This window comes from Eufriesea mexicana, unplaced genomic scaffold (assembly GCF_001483705.2).
Source record: "Eufriesea mexicana isolate 0111107269 unplaced genomic scaffold, ASM148370v2 scaffold2087, whole genome shotgun sequence".
NCBI lineage: Eukaryota > Metazoa > Arthropoda > Insecta > Hymenoptera > Apidae > Eufriesea > Eufriesea mexicana.
Genome location: NW_016910162.1, coordinates 2,443,264 through 2,456,026, shown reverse-complemented (window position 1 = coordinate 2,456,026; position 12,763 = coordinate 2,443,264). Strand labels below are relative to the sequence as shown.

The following is a 12,763-nucleotide window of genomic DNA, read 5'->3' as shown; positions in this document are numbered from 1 at the left end:
CTTTTGTTGTAATTGTACATAATACTTAACAAATCGATATATATATATATATATTTATATATTAATATAACTAATTAACTGATACAAAAAAATATAATCTAAATTAAAGAAAACGTGCAATTATTCATTAAAATGAATGAAAGCTATGCTTTCCCACGCGACCCTGGCTAAAGCGCAGCCTACTACCTTTTGACCATATACAAATATATAAGCATTAAACGTGTAATATATTATCGTCATCATATATAATTAATATCCTAAGATAGTTATTGTATGAACCATCTTTCGAGAGAAAAAAAACGATGAAATAAAAAAAGGACAGAAACACGCTTGTTTTTAACAGTCGCCACTTATTCGATCTAAATCGGAGGTACTAATGCCACTCAAAAAACTCCTGTATTAATCTGTTCCTCTTATTCGGCAACCTCGACGTGATTCTTTCGATTCGTCCATTTTCATTAGAAAACACAACGATACCTCGGCCGAATCGAACAAAGCTACCGAATATTTTCCGTGCATACGTTCAGACAGTACCTCGATAAGATAGTGGACTTTTGTTATGGAATGATAAAATATCTTGCTTCTCGTAAACTTTAGATACGTTCATGATTCAATTTCTTATAAGTATAAAGTTGTATAATCTAAGTAGACGTTAAGTACTGAAAAGGTCGCTGAAAAAATCAGGCAGTGGGAATCGAACGGAGATGAAAAAACAGCTGCATCACGAAGGTGAACGTGCATTGACCGCCGTTCTGATATTTTAAGAGTGTCGTAGAGCATACACTTTTGTATAGTGCTATTAATATGCTTATCATTTTTTTTTTTTTTCGTTTAAGTCGGATTATACTTTTATGCTGCCACTGTGCAAGCTGCTACCGCTGCTACCATTTTTCTTATTTTCACATATTATTTAAGCTGCGTTTACCTTTATTGCCATTTACTATCTCCAAAAATATCAGAACTGAGAAATATACAGCAAAGAGCGCAACAGCACGCATACTGTGAATGCGTCATCGACGAGATACATTTCTTCCATCGCATACGCATTTCCTATTGCTGAAAACAATGAGTTTGTAACTGATCATAGTCCACAGCCTTCTAATCGAAGGGTATCGCGTATAACATTAATGTGAGTAATGATTCTTTTTCTTCATTATGAGCGCTCCTTCCTGTGTTTCTTTGTTTGTTTATTTTTTTTTTTTAGTAACATGTATGACAACGAAACGAAAACAACGTGTATGAGATACTTCCGAAGACAACATTACGCGCTTCCCATATGGCACATTGGCATGTTGTTTCCCTTTCGAATTGTCTCGTAGATAATCTTGACGGTACGAGTATATGGATCAACCCGTAACACTTCTATCTACTAGATGTTATATGAACATTGCTTTATACATATCATAGATTGTTAAATGTGGTCGTATAACGTCATGAGCTATAATAAAGAGACGTGTCACAATGATATTGTATCGCAATACCTATTTCTCTATGGACAGATTTTATTCCATATATCACTAAGATATAGATTTGTATACTTTCGGAATCTTCGGAAGAACCTCGAACCTGAAAGATATCTTACACTAACAAAATACTATGAAATTCTTGAAGAACATACGCGAGAACGGACAATTAAAGACCAGTTTCAAATAAAATCTCCTGTAGACCGAGGTGATTAGATTATTCTTTGATCTCAAAGTATTTATATGTAGGATTTTCATATCCATTGATCTGCATGTTTGCAACATGCCGCTCTTCTGGTGTAGCCGCCTGATCAACTTCAATGAATCCCTGTTTAATATTAGAAATAATCGATAATAATTAAAATTTAGTTACATAGTTAATTATATAATAAAATTTAGTTAAATCTAATTGCGATTAATTTGAAAAAATATTAAAAATATGTTATAATAATAATAAATAATAGAAACAAATATAAACATTTGATAAAACAATTACAAACAATTACGAACCATTTTCGCTCTAATAAAAATAATCTTTTGAACATACCTGACTGTGAGGGCTTCTTGCACTGCGTCTTTTGAATACTGCTACACCTACCACTGCTGCAGCCATAAGTGCAATTCCAGCAAACGCAAGTGTGAAGTAGACGGATCGACTTTCCCTGTGATAAATTTCCCTTCTCACAGTGTAACCCTGTATATACAGCGAAACAAATAGAGACATTTTTCATATTGCGATATTTTTTGGGTATAATTTTTCAAGTAATTTTATATGACTGTACTTACTGGTTCAGAGTGGGAAATGTCATGTGTCATGCTGTGAGCTGCCCTAATAAGACCTTCACTATGCATAGCTGCTACCGCAGACTGTTGTTCTGGTTGTTGTTGAACATCTTTGTTGTCATTTATCGAGTCGTTTTCTTCCTGTTGTGCCTGTTCCGTTCGTAATTCGCCACGTTCAGCCTTGCGTTGCTCCTTGCGTACTCGTTCCAATTGTTTTTGATGTTCCTTCTCTATAGACCGATGAATTGCAATAGATATGGTTTTTATTGAATTTTGTTGCATTTGTTAAAAAGTTGTTAAATTTAGAAATTACCTTGTTGCTTGCTGGTAACGTCAGCTTGATATTTATCTAAAATGGCTGCTTCCGCTTCTCGCGTCATCGCTAGCAACAGTCCAGGAGTCTCATCCTTGCTCCTGAGGGCCAAAACGTAATCATCCATAAGGCGGCCAATTTTTGCGCTTAAATCAGGGTACCTAAATATAACGAACGAAATTCTCTATATAATGCTTTATTAAGTTAAAATATATTTGTTTTTCTGCAATGTCAAAATCTGGAATCTGATATTCTGAGACGTTGACGTTACGCTATATCGATCGACACATTACCGTTCTAACATTAACAGACTCTGATTGGTGATTCTATCGATTTCCGCCAAGTGTTCCAATGTTGCTGGCTTTTCACGTTGAGCTTGTTCCAAGCTGCTATCCAGTAAATGTTTATAATGAGCAATGGTATGATGCCTATCTTTATGAAGAGCTCGAAGTAATTTCTGGAGACATTTCTGAATGCGATGCATCTAAGTAAAAAATAAAAATGTGGCAAATTATTTGTGAATTTACGAATGTACTATTTGATATAGAATATTTAAGAAATTTACATTTGGTGGTGTCTCGTTCAGAGCAGCTGTATAACACGACATCGCTTCTTCGTTCTTTTGCTTAACAGCTTCCTGTAAATTGATAAGGTAATATCGTCAAATACACTTTTCTGTCTATATGATGTACATACTTAAATAATAAATGGCATTTATTTTAAGAAAAAATTGGTCGATCCACTAGATTTAAATTAAAAATCGAATGTTTTGCTTATGAAGGCCCCCTTATATGAATTAAAGTCACTTATTTATACTCTCTACAATTAGAAGCTTAATTTTTTAAACGGAACAATGAAATAACAATAAGTAATAAATAAAAAATAAATATATCGCATTATCTAGGTGTTCCAAAACCTAGTAAATTAACATATTACAATCTACCAAAAAAAGCACAACATTCTAAAATACCAAGAATTCAATTATTCTCAAGATTCACATTCAGGGGGTTGTTCTTCAGGTACTCAGTGTTTATCGACGAACGTTTCCTTTCTAAACCTAGATCCTTGTCACTATCCATTACTCTACCAAATCACGTACTTGTACTCTTTGTTGATGCATAGCGCTCAATTGATGTTTTTCCGCAGCACCGCTCTCTTCCAGAGCAGCGACAGTTTCCTGGAATCGCGCGGTCATCCATCGTTTGAAAGCATCGGCAGCGACTGGGTCGTGGGCACGAATGTCCTGATATTTCTCCTCGAGATCACTCCAGTCCTTCATCACCTGAAAACGTTGTAGCACAAAGATTTCGACACTAGTGTCCCGCGAGATAATAGCTGTCTCTCGAAATTCGACTGCTTTCCCATTCTTTTCCCATGAGTTACGCGATGTAAACAATACGAAAGTAAAACGAGGAGGGGCAAAACTTAAATAAATAACATTATCTCGCGCGTAGAAATAGAAAGAGGTGTTAACACCCGCTTACTTTTGTTACTTTCTCCTTGTGCACTTCTTCGAGCCTCATTTGTGCTTGCTTGTAGCTCTGGTGCTCTGAACGAGGATCGAAGTGAGTCAGATACGGATCCGGTGTGTTCTGCGACTGCGGGGATTGCTGTGTACTACTGCTGACTGGCAACGGCATCGCGGTCACATCTTGTTTCGGTTTCTCCGTAGTTGAAACCGTCGTTGACAATCGACTAGACAAACTGTAACACATATTTTATATTAGTAAATAATGTCACTACTTGACATTAGGCTTTCGTAGAGTCTTTACTAGAAAGTCCTTTACATTATATTTTGTTCAACGAGAATTGACAGGAAACATATACAGCTGATCCAGGTGTGAGATCGAATATTTTGAGGAAAATTTTGACTGCCCTTGTACACAGGAGCCCCTGCTTAGAATCACTAAAGGTCGATCTTGAGCATCCACGTTTAGCAGCCATTTAGCTGCGTCCGCAGCATCGATCACGTGACCGTTTTGTTTATATTTCCTGCCAATTGTCGATATGCAGTCTTAAGGGTCCTAAGCTAGAGTCTTAGCGGTCACTTCTGACAGTACTATAATTTTTCCACTCTGTAGATGTCTCTGATAGGCACTGAAATATTATTTCGTTCAGCCATGTTCGTTGAACAGTTAACATTGGAAATTATTCTTTCCTATTTCTTTCTTTATTGAAATATTAAATATAATATTAAAATATGAAGTCAATATCTTCGGTAAATCTACACAGAATTTTTGAAGGGTGAAATATTTTGTGTTCTATTTAAAATACTATTTCTTAATTTTTAGTCATTTTATATATTGGAATATAACAACATTGTTATAGAGATTGCGGTTGTATTTTTGGAGTTTTTAAAGGTCAGTGTTAATCTTTTCTTGTTTTATTTAATTTCTTGTTGTTATTTCTGATGTAAGACATGTTTGCTTATATTCAATTTTTATTTAATTGTAGAAGAACAATGTTTGAACCGTAAAACAGATTTTATGAGACACTTCGCTTAATGTAAAGTGAAAGTAAGAACAGTGCTGATCTTTATCGACCACAGATGAGTCTTGGATAGAATTAATTGTAATATATATCGTGAATTATAGTACATTTCAATCGAGAACATTAATAATAATTAAGCAATGGAATTATTTATTACGGCTAAAATCTGAAATTGACGGATTACGGTGATATTAACGCAGATTTAATAGATGCATCAGTACTTGCGAAAATATGAAAATGTAACTAAATTATTCACCGAAATTATTGTCCAAATAGGGCGCAAATATTGAATATAATTTGGATCACAAAGGGTTAATAATTTAATTCAATTATTCTCGCTCGGAATATTGCAATTTGGTAAAATCTACTTAGCATCCATAGACGTATAAATTATTTATTTAAACTTGCGTGTACTCATTAAGATAACCAAATGTAATGAAAGAAATGTTCACTGTTCAAATAATTTTAATTATTTGTAAGTAATTATTGTGATACTTTAACTTTTCTTATCAAAACTTTAATAATCGTACTTTGTATGATTTTACAAGAAGTATATAAATCAATTTCTCAGTCTAAATAGTAGTACTTGGTTTTTTGTTCTAATTATTTCCAAAATATAATTTCCAAAATAAAAAAGACAGTGAATATTATTTTATGAAATATGAGATATTAAAAGTTACTTTATGAAGAATTAAGGGTATTAAATATTATTTTATAAAATACAAAAGAACATTAAGTATTACTTTATAAAATATTGAAGAAATTAAATATTATTTCACTAAATATGAAAGGATTAAATGGTATTTTAGGAAACATTCAAGCATGTTATCTCACAAAATATAAAAAATAGTAAATATTATGTTACAAAATATTAAAAGTCCCAAATATTATTACATAAAATACAAAAACATATAGAATTGTATTTTATGAAATATAAAACATTAAAATATTTATGAAACATAAAATACAGCAAGCCAAGCACAGTCTATATTTTATCTCAACCTGTGATTTTATTTATCACCTGTTTATTTTATTCATTTCATTGTCAACTCAATCGTAATCGTACAATCTAAACATTGAAATCATTAATGCAGATTTACCTTGTCGTAGTGTCGTAATCATCGAGATAATCTTCGTCGCTCTCGTCATCGTCAGGTTGGTCGCTGAGCACATCCCCATCAGCATCAGAGTCATCTTCATCATCTGCGTCGACGTCATCGTCATCTTCGTCATCTTCGTCGTCGTCAAGATCCTCGTCCAGACCTTTTGGAATCGGCAAATCGATTGGTTTCTTGGCTTTCATATTTTCTGTAAATTACACATAAATGTTAGTAGCTATCATCGATGTTAGACTTAATATTAATTTTCTGTCCACTTTTTACAAAGATATTTCTAAACTAGAAATATGGGTAACAGATAGAGAATCATTTGTTGTTTTAATTTACTTGATAAATATTAAAAATTATTAATTATTTAAAGTTAATAATGTAAAAAAGCAACAATGAATGGCATTACATCCCTACATATATTATAGCAAATTTTTACTTTATAGTCAAAAGTGGGCAGAATTATTTGTTGACAAATTCAGAACATAATTGAAACTAATTTTCATTAAGAATAATAATTAATAGTACAATAGATATGATGAAATTCTGATGAATAACATGATGATGCAGTTATAAGAACGATCAAACAACTAAAAATATCACTTCAAATTTTATATACTATCCTACCATATAAAATAAAACACAATGTGAAACAAAGTCAGGCAATAGTATACAGAATATTCAAAAACATCTACCATACGAAAATAAAACATCAATATATACGTAAGTGGAAGTATAAATAAAAAGAATTCTACATATACTTACATCTCCAATTATATTGCTATAAAATGTCAGGTATGCAAGTTGCTCAGTACTTTTTTGGATTTATTTTTAAATATTTCAAATATATACAAGTATTTTCCTATCTAATAGAAGTTTCAAAGAGGTATCATGCAAATATTCACGTATTTCATACGACATACTATTTATATTGTTAGTCCAATGACAAACATAACCTCAAAAATTAGTTGCGTTCAACATGGCTACCAAAACGCATATTACACACCGTATTTCCTTTGCATTCGTGTTAAATAGAAATGTTATTATACCACAATGATATAATGATAAGATTTTTTAGTAATATTGCATGTAAAAGTATTGTAAATATTAGAAATAAAATGGGGGAAGCAATACAACAAATACATACTGTTTTTATTTTATATTTGTTCATATACAACATTGCTAAATTATGTTATATTCGAAAAATTTCTTAAGTATATTATTACATGCATAAAATGTTTTCTAAAATGAATACTATAATTTTGTACAGGTATAAGTTTCTCAAAACTTCTTGAAGTGCAAGAAATTTTTGAATTTCGAGAATCTTACACTTTACTAATAGTTCTTTAAATTTGTTAAACTTAAGAAAGAATTTAAAATCTATGAACAAAGGATCCTTTGTAGAATTTAAGGTAGATATTTTTTATATTGTTGCTTTTGTTTAATTACTTTCAGTGAATATTTAATCAGTTTTTCAAATAAGATATTTCTTTTATGAAATAAAATCAACACTTCAAACCTTAAACTCGAGCTTTGAAAATCAAAAAAATTAAATTCTAATCCAATTGTAATCTTTTTCACATTCTAATTGTCAAGGAATTACAACGAAATAGATAACAAATAAATTGTTAAAATTATTTTTTAATGAAGACATTAAGAAAAAGCAATTTTTTCTGACATCCTTGAGTTCGATTCAATATCATATGCAAAAGAAGGATTACACGAAAGTGACCTTGTTCATAATTAAAAAAGACATACTAAAGAAGTGTTTTGATAATATACATGGCTATGCATAATAATAGGCATCAACTTTTAACAAGTGTCTAAAAAATCCTAGCAATCAATATAACGTAAATAAAAAGTATATCTCATCTTGTAACATATTTTATTTCATAAATCATTATTAACATTTCACAGTAAATCATTCCATTCATTCAAAAAACGAACAACCCAACCCAGATATCACCAGTAATCTTCAAACTGTCATGTCCCTTCGCCCATTTTCAAATGTTTAAGTCCGTATCACGCGATGCATGTATAAAAAAATGTAAATTTCGATGACAGAAAAAAGCAAGGGAAGAATAAAAAGGTACGGAATTAATCTGCATACCTAACACGAAAGCACCCAATAATACTGCGCAGTGAACAAATGCAAATCGCGGCAACGCTGTCCTGGGGGCGGGCATTTCGAAATCCGCCCCTCATATCGTCCGCGTGTATCCCGCGACTCAGCTACCCTTTTCCACCGTGAAAAACTCTAATTTGTCTCTGTTATGTTGAAGAGGACAGCCGTCTTGACTAACTAGGTTCTCGAGATGCCCCATTCTCCGAGAATAGACACGCTGATGAGATGACTTCTCGAGTTCTGCAAAGGCAGACAAAAGCTTCGCTCGGTGTATCCTCGCCGCTATCCTTTTATCTGGGTCACGTGGCGGTTGTGTTGGCACTTTTTCGCTCCCTACCAGAGAATGTCGTTGTTCGCCTATTGCACGTATTGAAGCCGTTGTCGCTGTCGTCGCTCCCTACCCGAAGTCCGTGTAGGAAGGAAGAACGAAAGAACTGTCAAGATTTGATCGACGATATCAAACCGACAACCGATCAGCTTCTCCCTTCTCCCACGCGCAATGCGCAGATCTTCCCGCGTGTTTTCACAGACACAGTGGGGGAACGCTTTGCTAACTCGTTCGTGAAAAATTGCCGCGCTAAAAACTGTGCACGGCTCGACGCGCTGCTAGTTTAAAAATAGCGGCATAAACAAAATGTGCAAACAAGTAATTCGTAAACCACAACGCTGATAGTGGGTATCCTGGGAGAGTTTAAATGTACAAAAGTTGTGCAATGCTAGAAGAGTACTCGAACTAAGGGGGAAATAAGGAAAAGGAAGGTTATAAAGAAAGATATAAGATGGAAACATGGCTGCAAAGAATTCTTTGGAATCGTGTGATATATATACATATCCTGTTCGATGACCGCTTTTTGTTAACATGAAGTTTAACAGGAGTACCAACTTTTGAGGTACTAAATATTGAAGATCTTTGAGATTCAAATTTGATATTAGGTGCAAAGGAGTTTATAGACTTTGGATGAAGCTTGTTTTATGGAAAAGAAAAATATTTAAAGTTTGTTTTTGTACTTTTGTTTCTGGCGAATTAATCTTTGTTTTAAATTTTAGGTATTTTATATTTTAGATATTCCATATTTGAGATTGAGCTTTATTTTGCATAAAAATATTTTCTTAATGTGTTTAATACTTGTATATATGTACATATATGTATCCAAGATGTCCTTTACTTTGAAACTTAAAATTTATAAAATATCCTACGTATCTAAGTTTAATTTTTTCAAAAGAAAATTTGTTTAAAATTTAATTCGTTTCTTACATATCTTAATAATTATTTTATATTTGCAGGTGGCCTCTGAATGGTATATTTCCAATTTTTACATGTTTCATATTCGCAAGTGAATGTTATTTAATATAAAAAAGGATGACAGAAATTTATCTATGGAACTGAACGCGATATCATACAGAAAAGGGCGATAAAAATTTATTTTTAAAAATTTTGTGTAACTTACCCTACGGTTAGTATGATTAACTTCTTTGCATCCGTGTATAAGATCTTCCAAACTGATCTTCACCCCAACCTTGGATTGAGATATTTCGCGTCCTGATGAAAGGACACGTGAGATATCTCATCCAAGGGGGCGCACAAACGACGTATCTCGTTTATAGATACGAGAGGGTAAAGTAGCATTTTTAAACTTTTCGGCACTCTCTACTCGACAACTTTGGCAGAAGACTGAAAATTAATTTTGTTAAAAATTTACCTTTGAATAAACAAATTCTACTCTACACCTCTGATCTATTCCTTTGCATATGAAATTACTTCTTGTCCATATGTATAAATATAATAGATATATCTTTATGTTTCATCTAGGATAACATACAAGAATCATGGCTGCCAAACGTTTATTTACATCAGCAATTTTGTTCACAGTGAAAGATTGTTTCTTAAAATAGAATAATGTTTCAATTTTCAATGGTTATTATTTTATTTTAATAGATATTTCATTTCTTAAAAGTAAGAGAAGTAATAAATTTGAATAAAAATAAACAGATCAAAGGGATCAATTTATCAATGGATTTTATTTAGATACCAGTACTTCTAGGATGAAAGTAGAAGAGAGATTAAAGACACATGGAAGTAAACATTCATGTTTTACATCTGTAGGATTGATTTCAAGATCACTACTAGAACCTAGAGTTACCAATTCAGTAAAAAATTTTGAAAACATGCAGATGCTTCTTACAAAAGTAATATTGGTTATTATTTTATATAATTATCATAATTACACCATTTGAATTATTCTCATTTGTATAAACTGTGTTTAATGTGTTAATCAGATATCTCTCCCAATGAATATCATCAGCCTCAAAAGAGCAGCAAACCCACCCTAACCTAAAAGACCATTTTCAAACTTTTGTTTAAAGATTTTTCTTACAATATACATATACTCCATTTACCAATATCTATCTTGTTCCCTATTCCATTTCTTCCGTTACATAACCTATTTCATTTACCACAAACAGTCAGATAATAATCAGCCATAATCATGATAAGTTAAGTATTAACTCTTGTGGAAACACTTGAAGACCTTTCACTTCAAAGAAGTAATAAGCTTCCTACTCCAAAGTCAATGACACTTTTGTCAATAAATATAAACTAATATTAATCATAAATTCCAAGAATTTTTCCAAGTGGGAATTGTGAGTCTGATACTAGTACCACCAAGTAGCTCAAATTAAATTCTTCCAGATGTTTTCTTCAGTTACTAGAAATATGCAGTTGGTTTGGACTCTAATTCAGACAGGAACATAAGCTATCTATCTCCATCACATCAGCCTAATTACCATCGTTCACCTATAGTACATTTCTCCATTCGTTGTAAATCAATAATCCTGTTAGCCCCATGAAAAATCCATTACTCCACGACTTCCGCGATTTTTCGACCTTGTTCATCCCCTTGGTGAATCAGCCCTGACCGCAAACTCGTCAACAGCGTGCATAATAAACCCTACGAAAGCAGTGGCGAGCGTTGGTTGGTCGTTGCTGTGGTGGAGGTCGGGAATTTGGTTGGTGATTCATCGGTCATTCCTATTGATCAGTAAGCCGGTTGGCAAGCCAGGGATGTGTCGCGAATCGGTCTGGCAGACAGGGAGGCCGTCGATGGACAAGCGTACTCGGCTCTGGGGTTTATTAGCTGCGTCGTAGGGTACGAGGTATTGGCACCGTGCATTGAAAGGAAAAGATGCGCAGGAACGGGCAAAAGCATAGTGTTACGTTGCGCAGTCGTCGGGAACGTCGACGGACGTTATTGATTGCACGAGCGAGCAAGATAGAAGCGGCAAGGGTAAACTACTCTGTCGTGGGACGAGGAGGACAGAATCGAAATATACCTACTTTCTTAATGCACCCCTCGACTCCGCTCTGTCTTCCTTCCTCCCTTTCTCGTATTCCAGCCGTTCGAACGACGCTCAATCGGAAATAGAGCACGAGGCACAGACGGGATGGGGAATTCCAGTAATGGATGTCGAGTAAATTCGAATATTCATCCCCTGAGCGAACATTGCTCGATTCGAGGTTCGCGTTGACTTTCAGCCTTTTAGATACCGTTCACTGGTTACAACCGGTTATTGGGTGACTATTTTTCTACGTTATACTTACAGCTTACCATGGTGTTCCAGCTTCGTTTTTTCCAATCTCTCGCTACTATTGAGTGAATATAGTTGCTCACTATGAGGTGATTTTTTAAAGTTTATACTAATGGCTATCATAGTGGTCAAGGTTCCTCCTGGTTTCTCAGTCTTTGGCTATTATTGAGTGAATATAGTTGATCATTATGAGGTGATTTTTTGAAGTTTATACTAATGGCTACCATGGTGGTCAAGGTTCTTCCTGGTTTCTCAGTCTGTGGCTACTATTGAGTGAATATAGTTACTCACTGTGAGATGACTTTTTGAAGTATATACTACTGGCTAGCATGGTAATCAAGGTTCGTTTTGCTTTTTTTAGTCTTTGATTACTATTCAGTGAGTATAGTTGCTCGTTACCACTTGTAACCATGGTGTTTATGCCTTCTGTTCATTTATAGGTAACCATGATATTGATGGTTTTTGTTCATCTATTAATAACCATAATATTCTATTGGTAACTATAGTATTTATAATTTTTGTTCATCTATTAGTAACCATGGTATTTGTTCATCAACTGATAACCATGATGTTTATGGTCTTTGTTCATCTTTTGTGGTAAAGATTCTTTGCTTTAAGTTTCGTTTTGTCTTTTAACTCTTTGGTAATCATAAAGTAAGTATAGTTGCCTACTATGAGGTGATTTTTATATATGCATTATTGGTTGCCATGATTTTCATGGTGTCTACGACCATTTTTGTTTCTTCCTGGCGAAGTTTGCTTAGTTCTAGGTTCATTTTGTCTCTCAACATTTTAAATACTATTGGATAACTATAGTAACCCACTACAAAGAAATTCTTGTACTCTATAGATGATCATGTTCACTTGATATATGGTGTTTATATGGTGTCCAAAATAG

General features: G+C 33.5%; 1 protein-coding gene across 3 annotated transcripts in view; it reads right to left on the bottom strand.

Moving 5' to 3' along the window:
* Positions 1–814: 814 nt before the first annotated feature.
* Positions 815–12,763, bottom strand: part of LOC108549570 (beta-amyloid-like protein) — an 80,654-nt gene continuing 68,705 nt past the window's right edge. For 2 of the 3 annotated variants that reach the window (XM_017903011.1, XM_017903010.1), the window contains 9 exons: positions 6,150–6,357; positions 4,044–4,263; positions 3,659–3,841; positions 3,125–3,196; positions 2,853–3,043; positions 2,560–2,720; positions 2,250–2,476; positions 2,011–2,157; positions 815–1,791 (listed from right to left, as the gene is read on the bottom strand). In XM_017903011.1, the coding sequence (XP_017758500.1) occupies positions 1,681–1,791; positions 2,011–2,157; positions 2,250–2,476; positions 2,560–2,720; positions 2,853–3,043; positions 3,125–3,196; positions 3,659–3,841; positions 4,044–4,263; positions 6,150–6,357 (1,520 nt within the window). In that variant the 3' untranslated portion in view covers positions 815–1,680. The remainder of the gene's footprint in view (positions 1,792–2,010; positions 2,158–2,249; positions 2,477–2,559; positions 2,721–2,852; positions 3,044–3,124; positions 3,197–3,658; positions 3,842–4,043; positions 4,264–6,149; positions 6,358–12,763) is intronic. The other variant, XM_017903012.1, reaches the window with a different exon arrangement.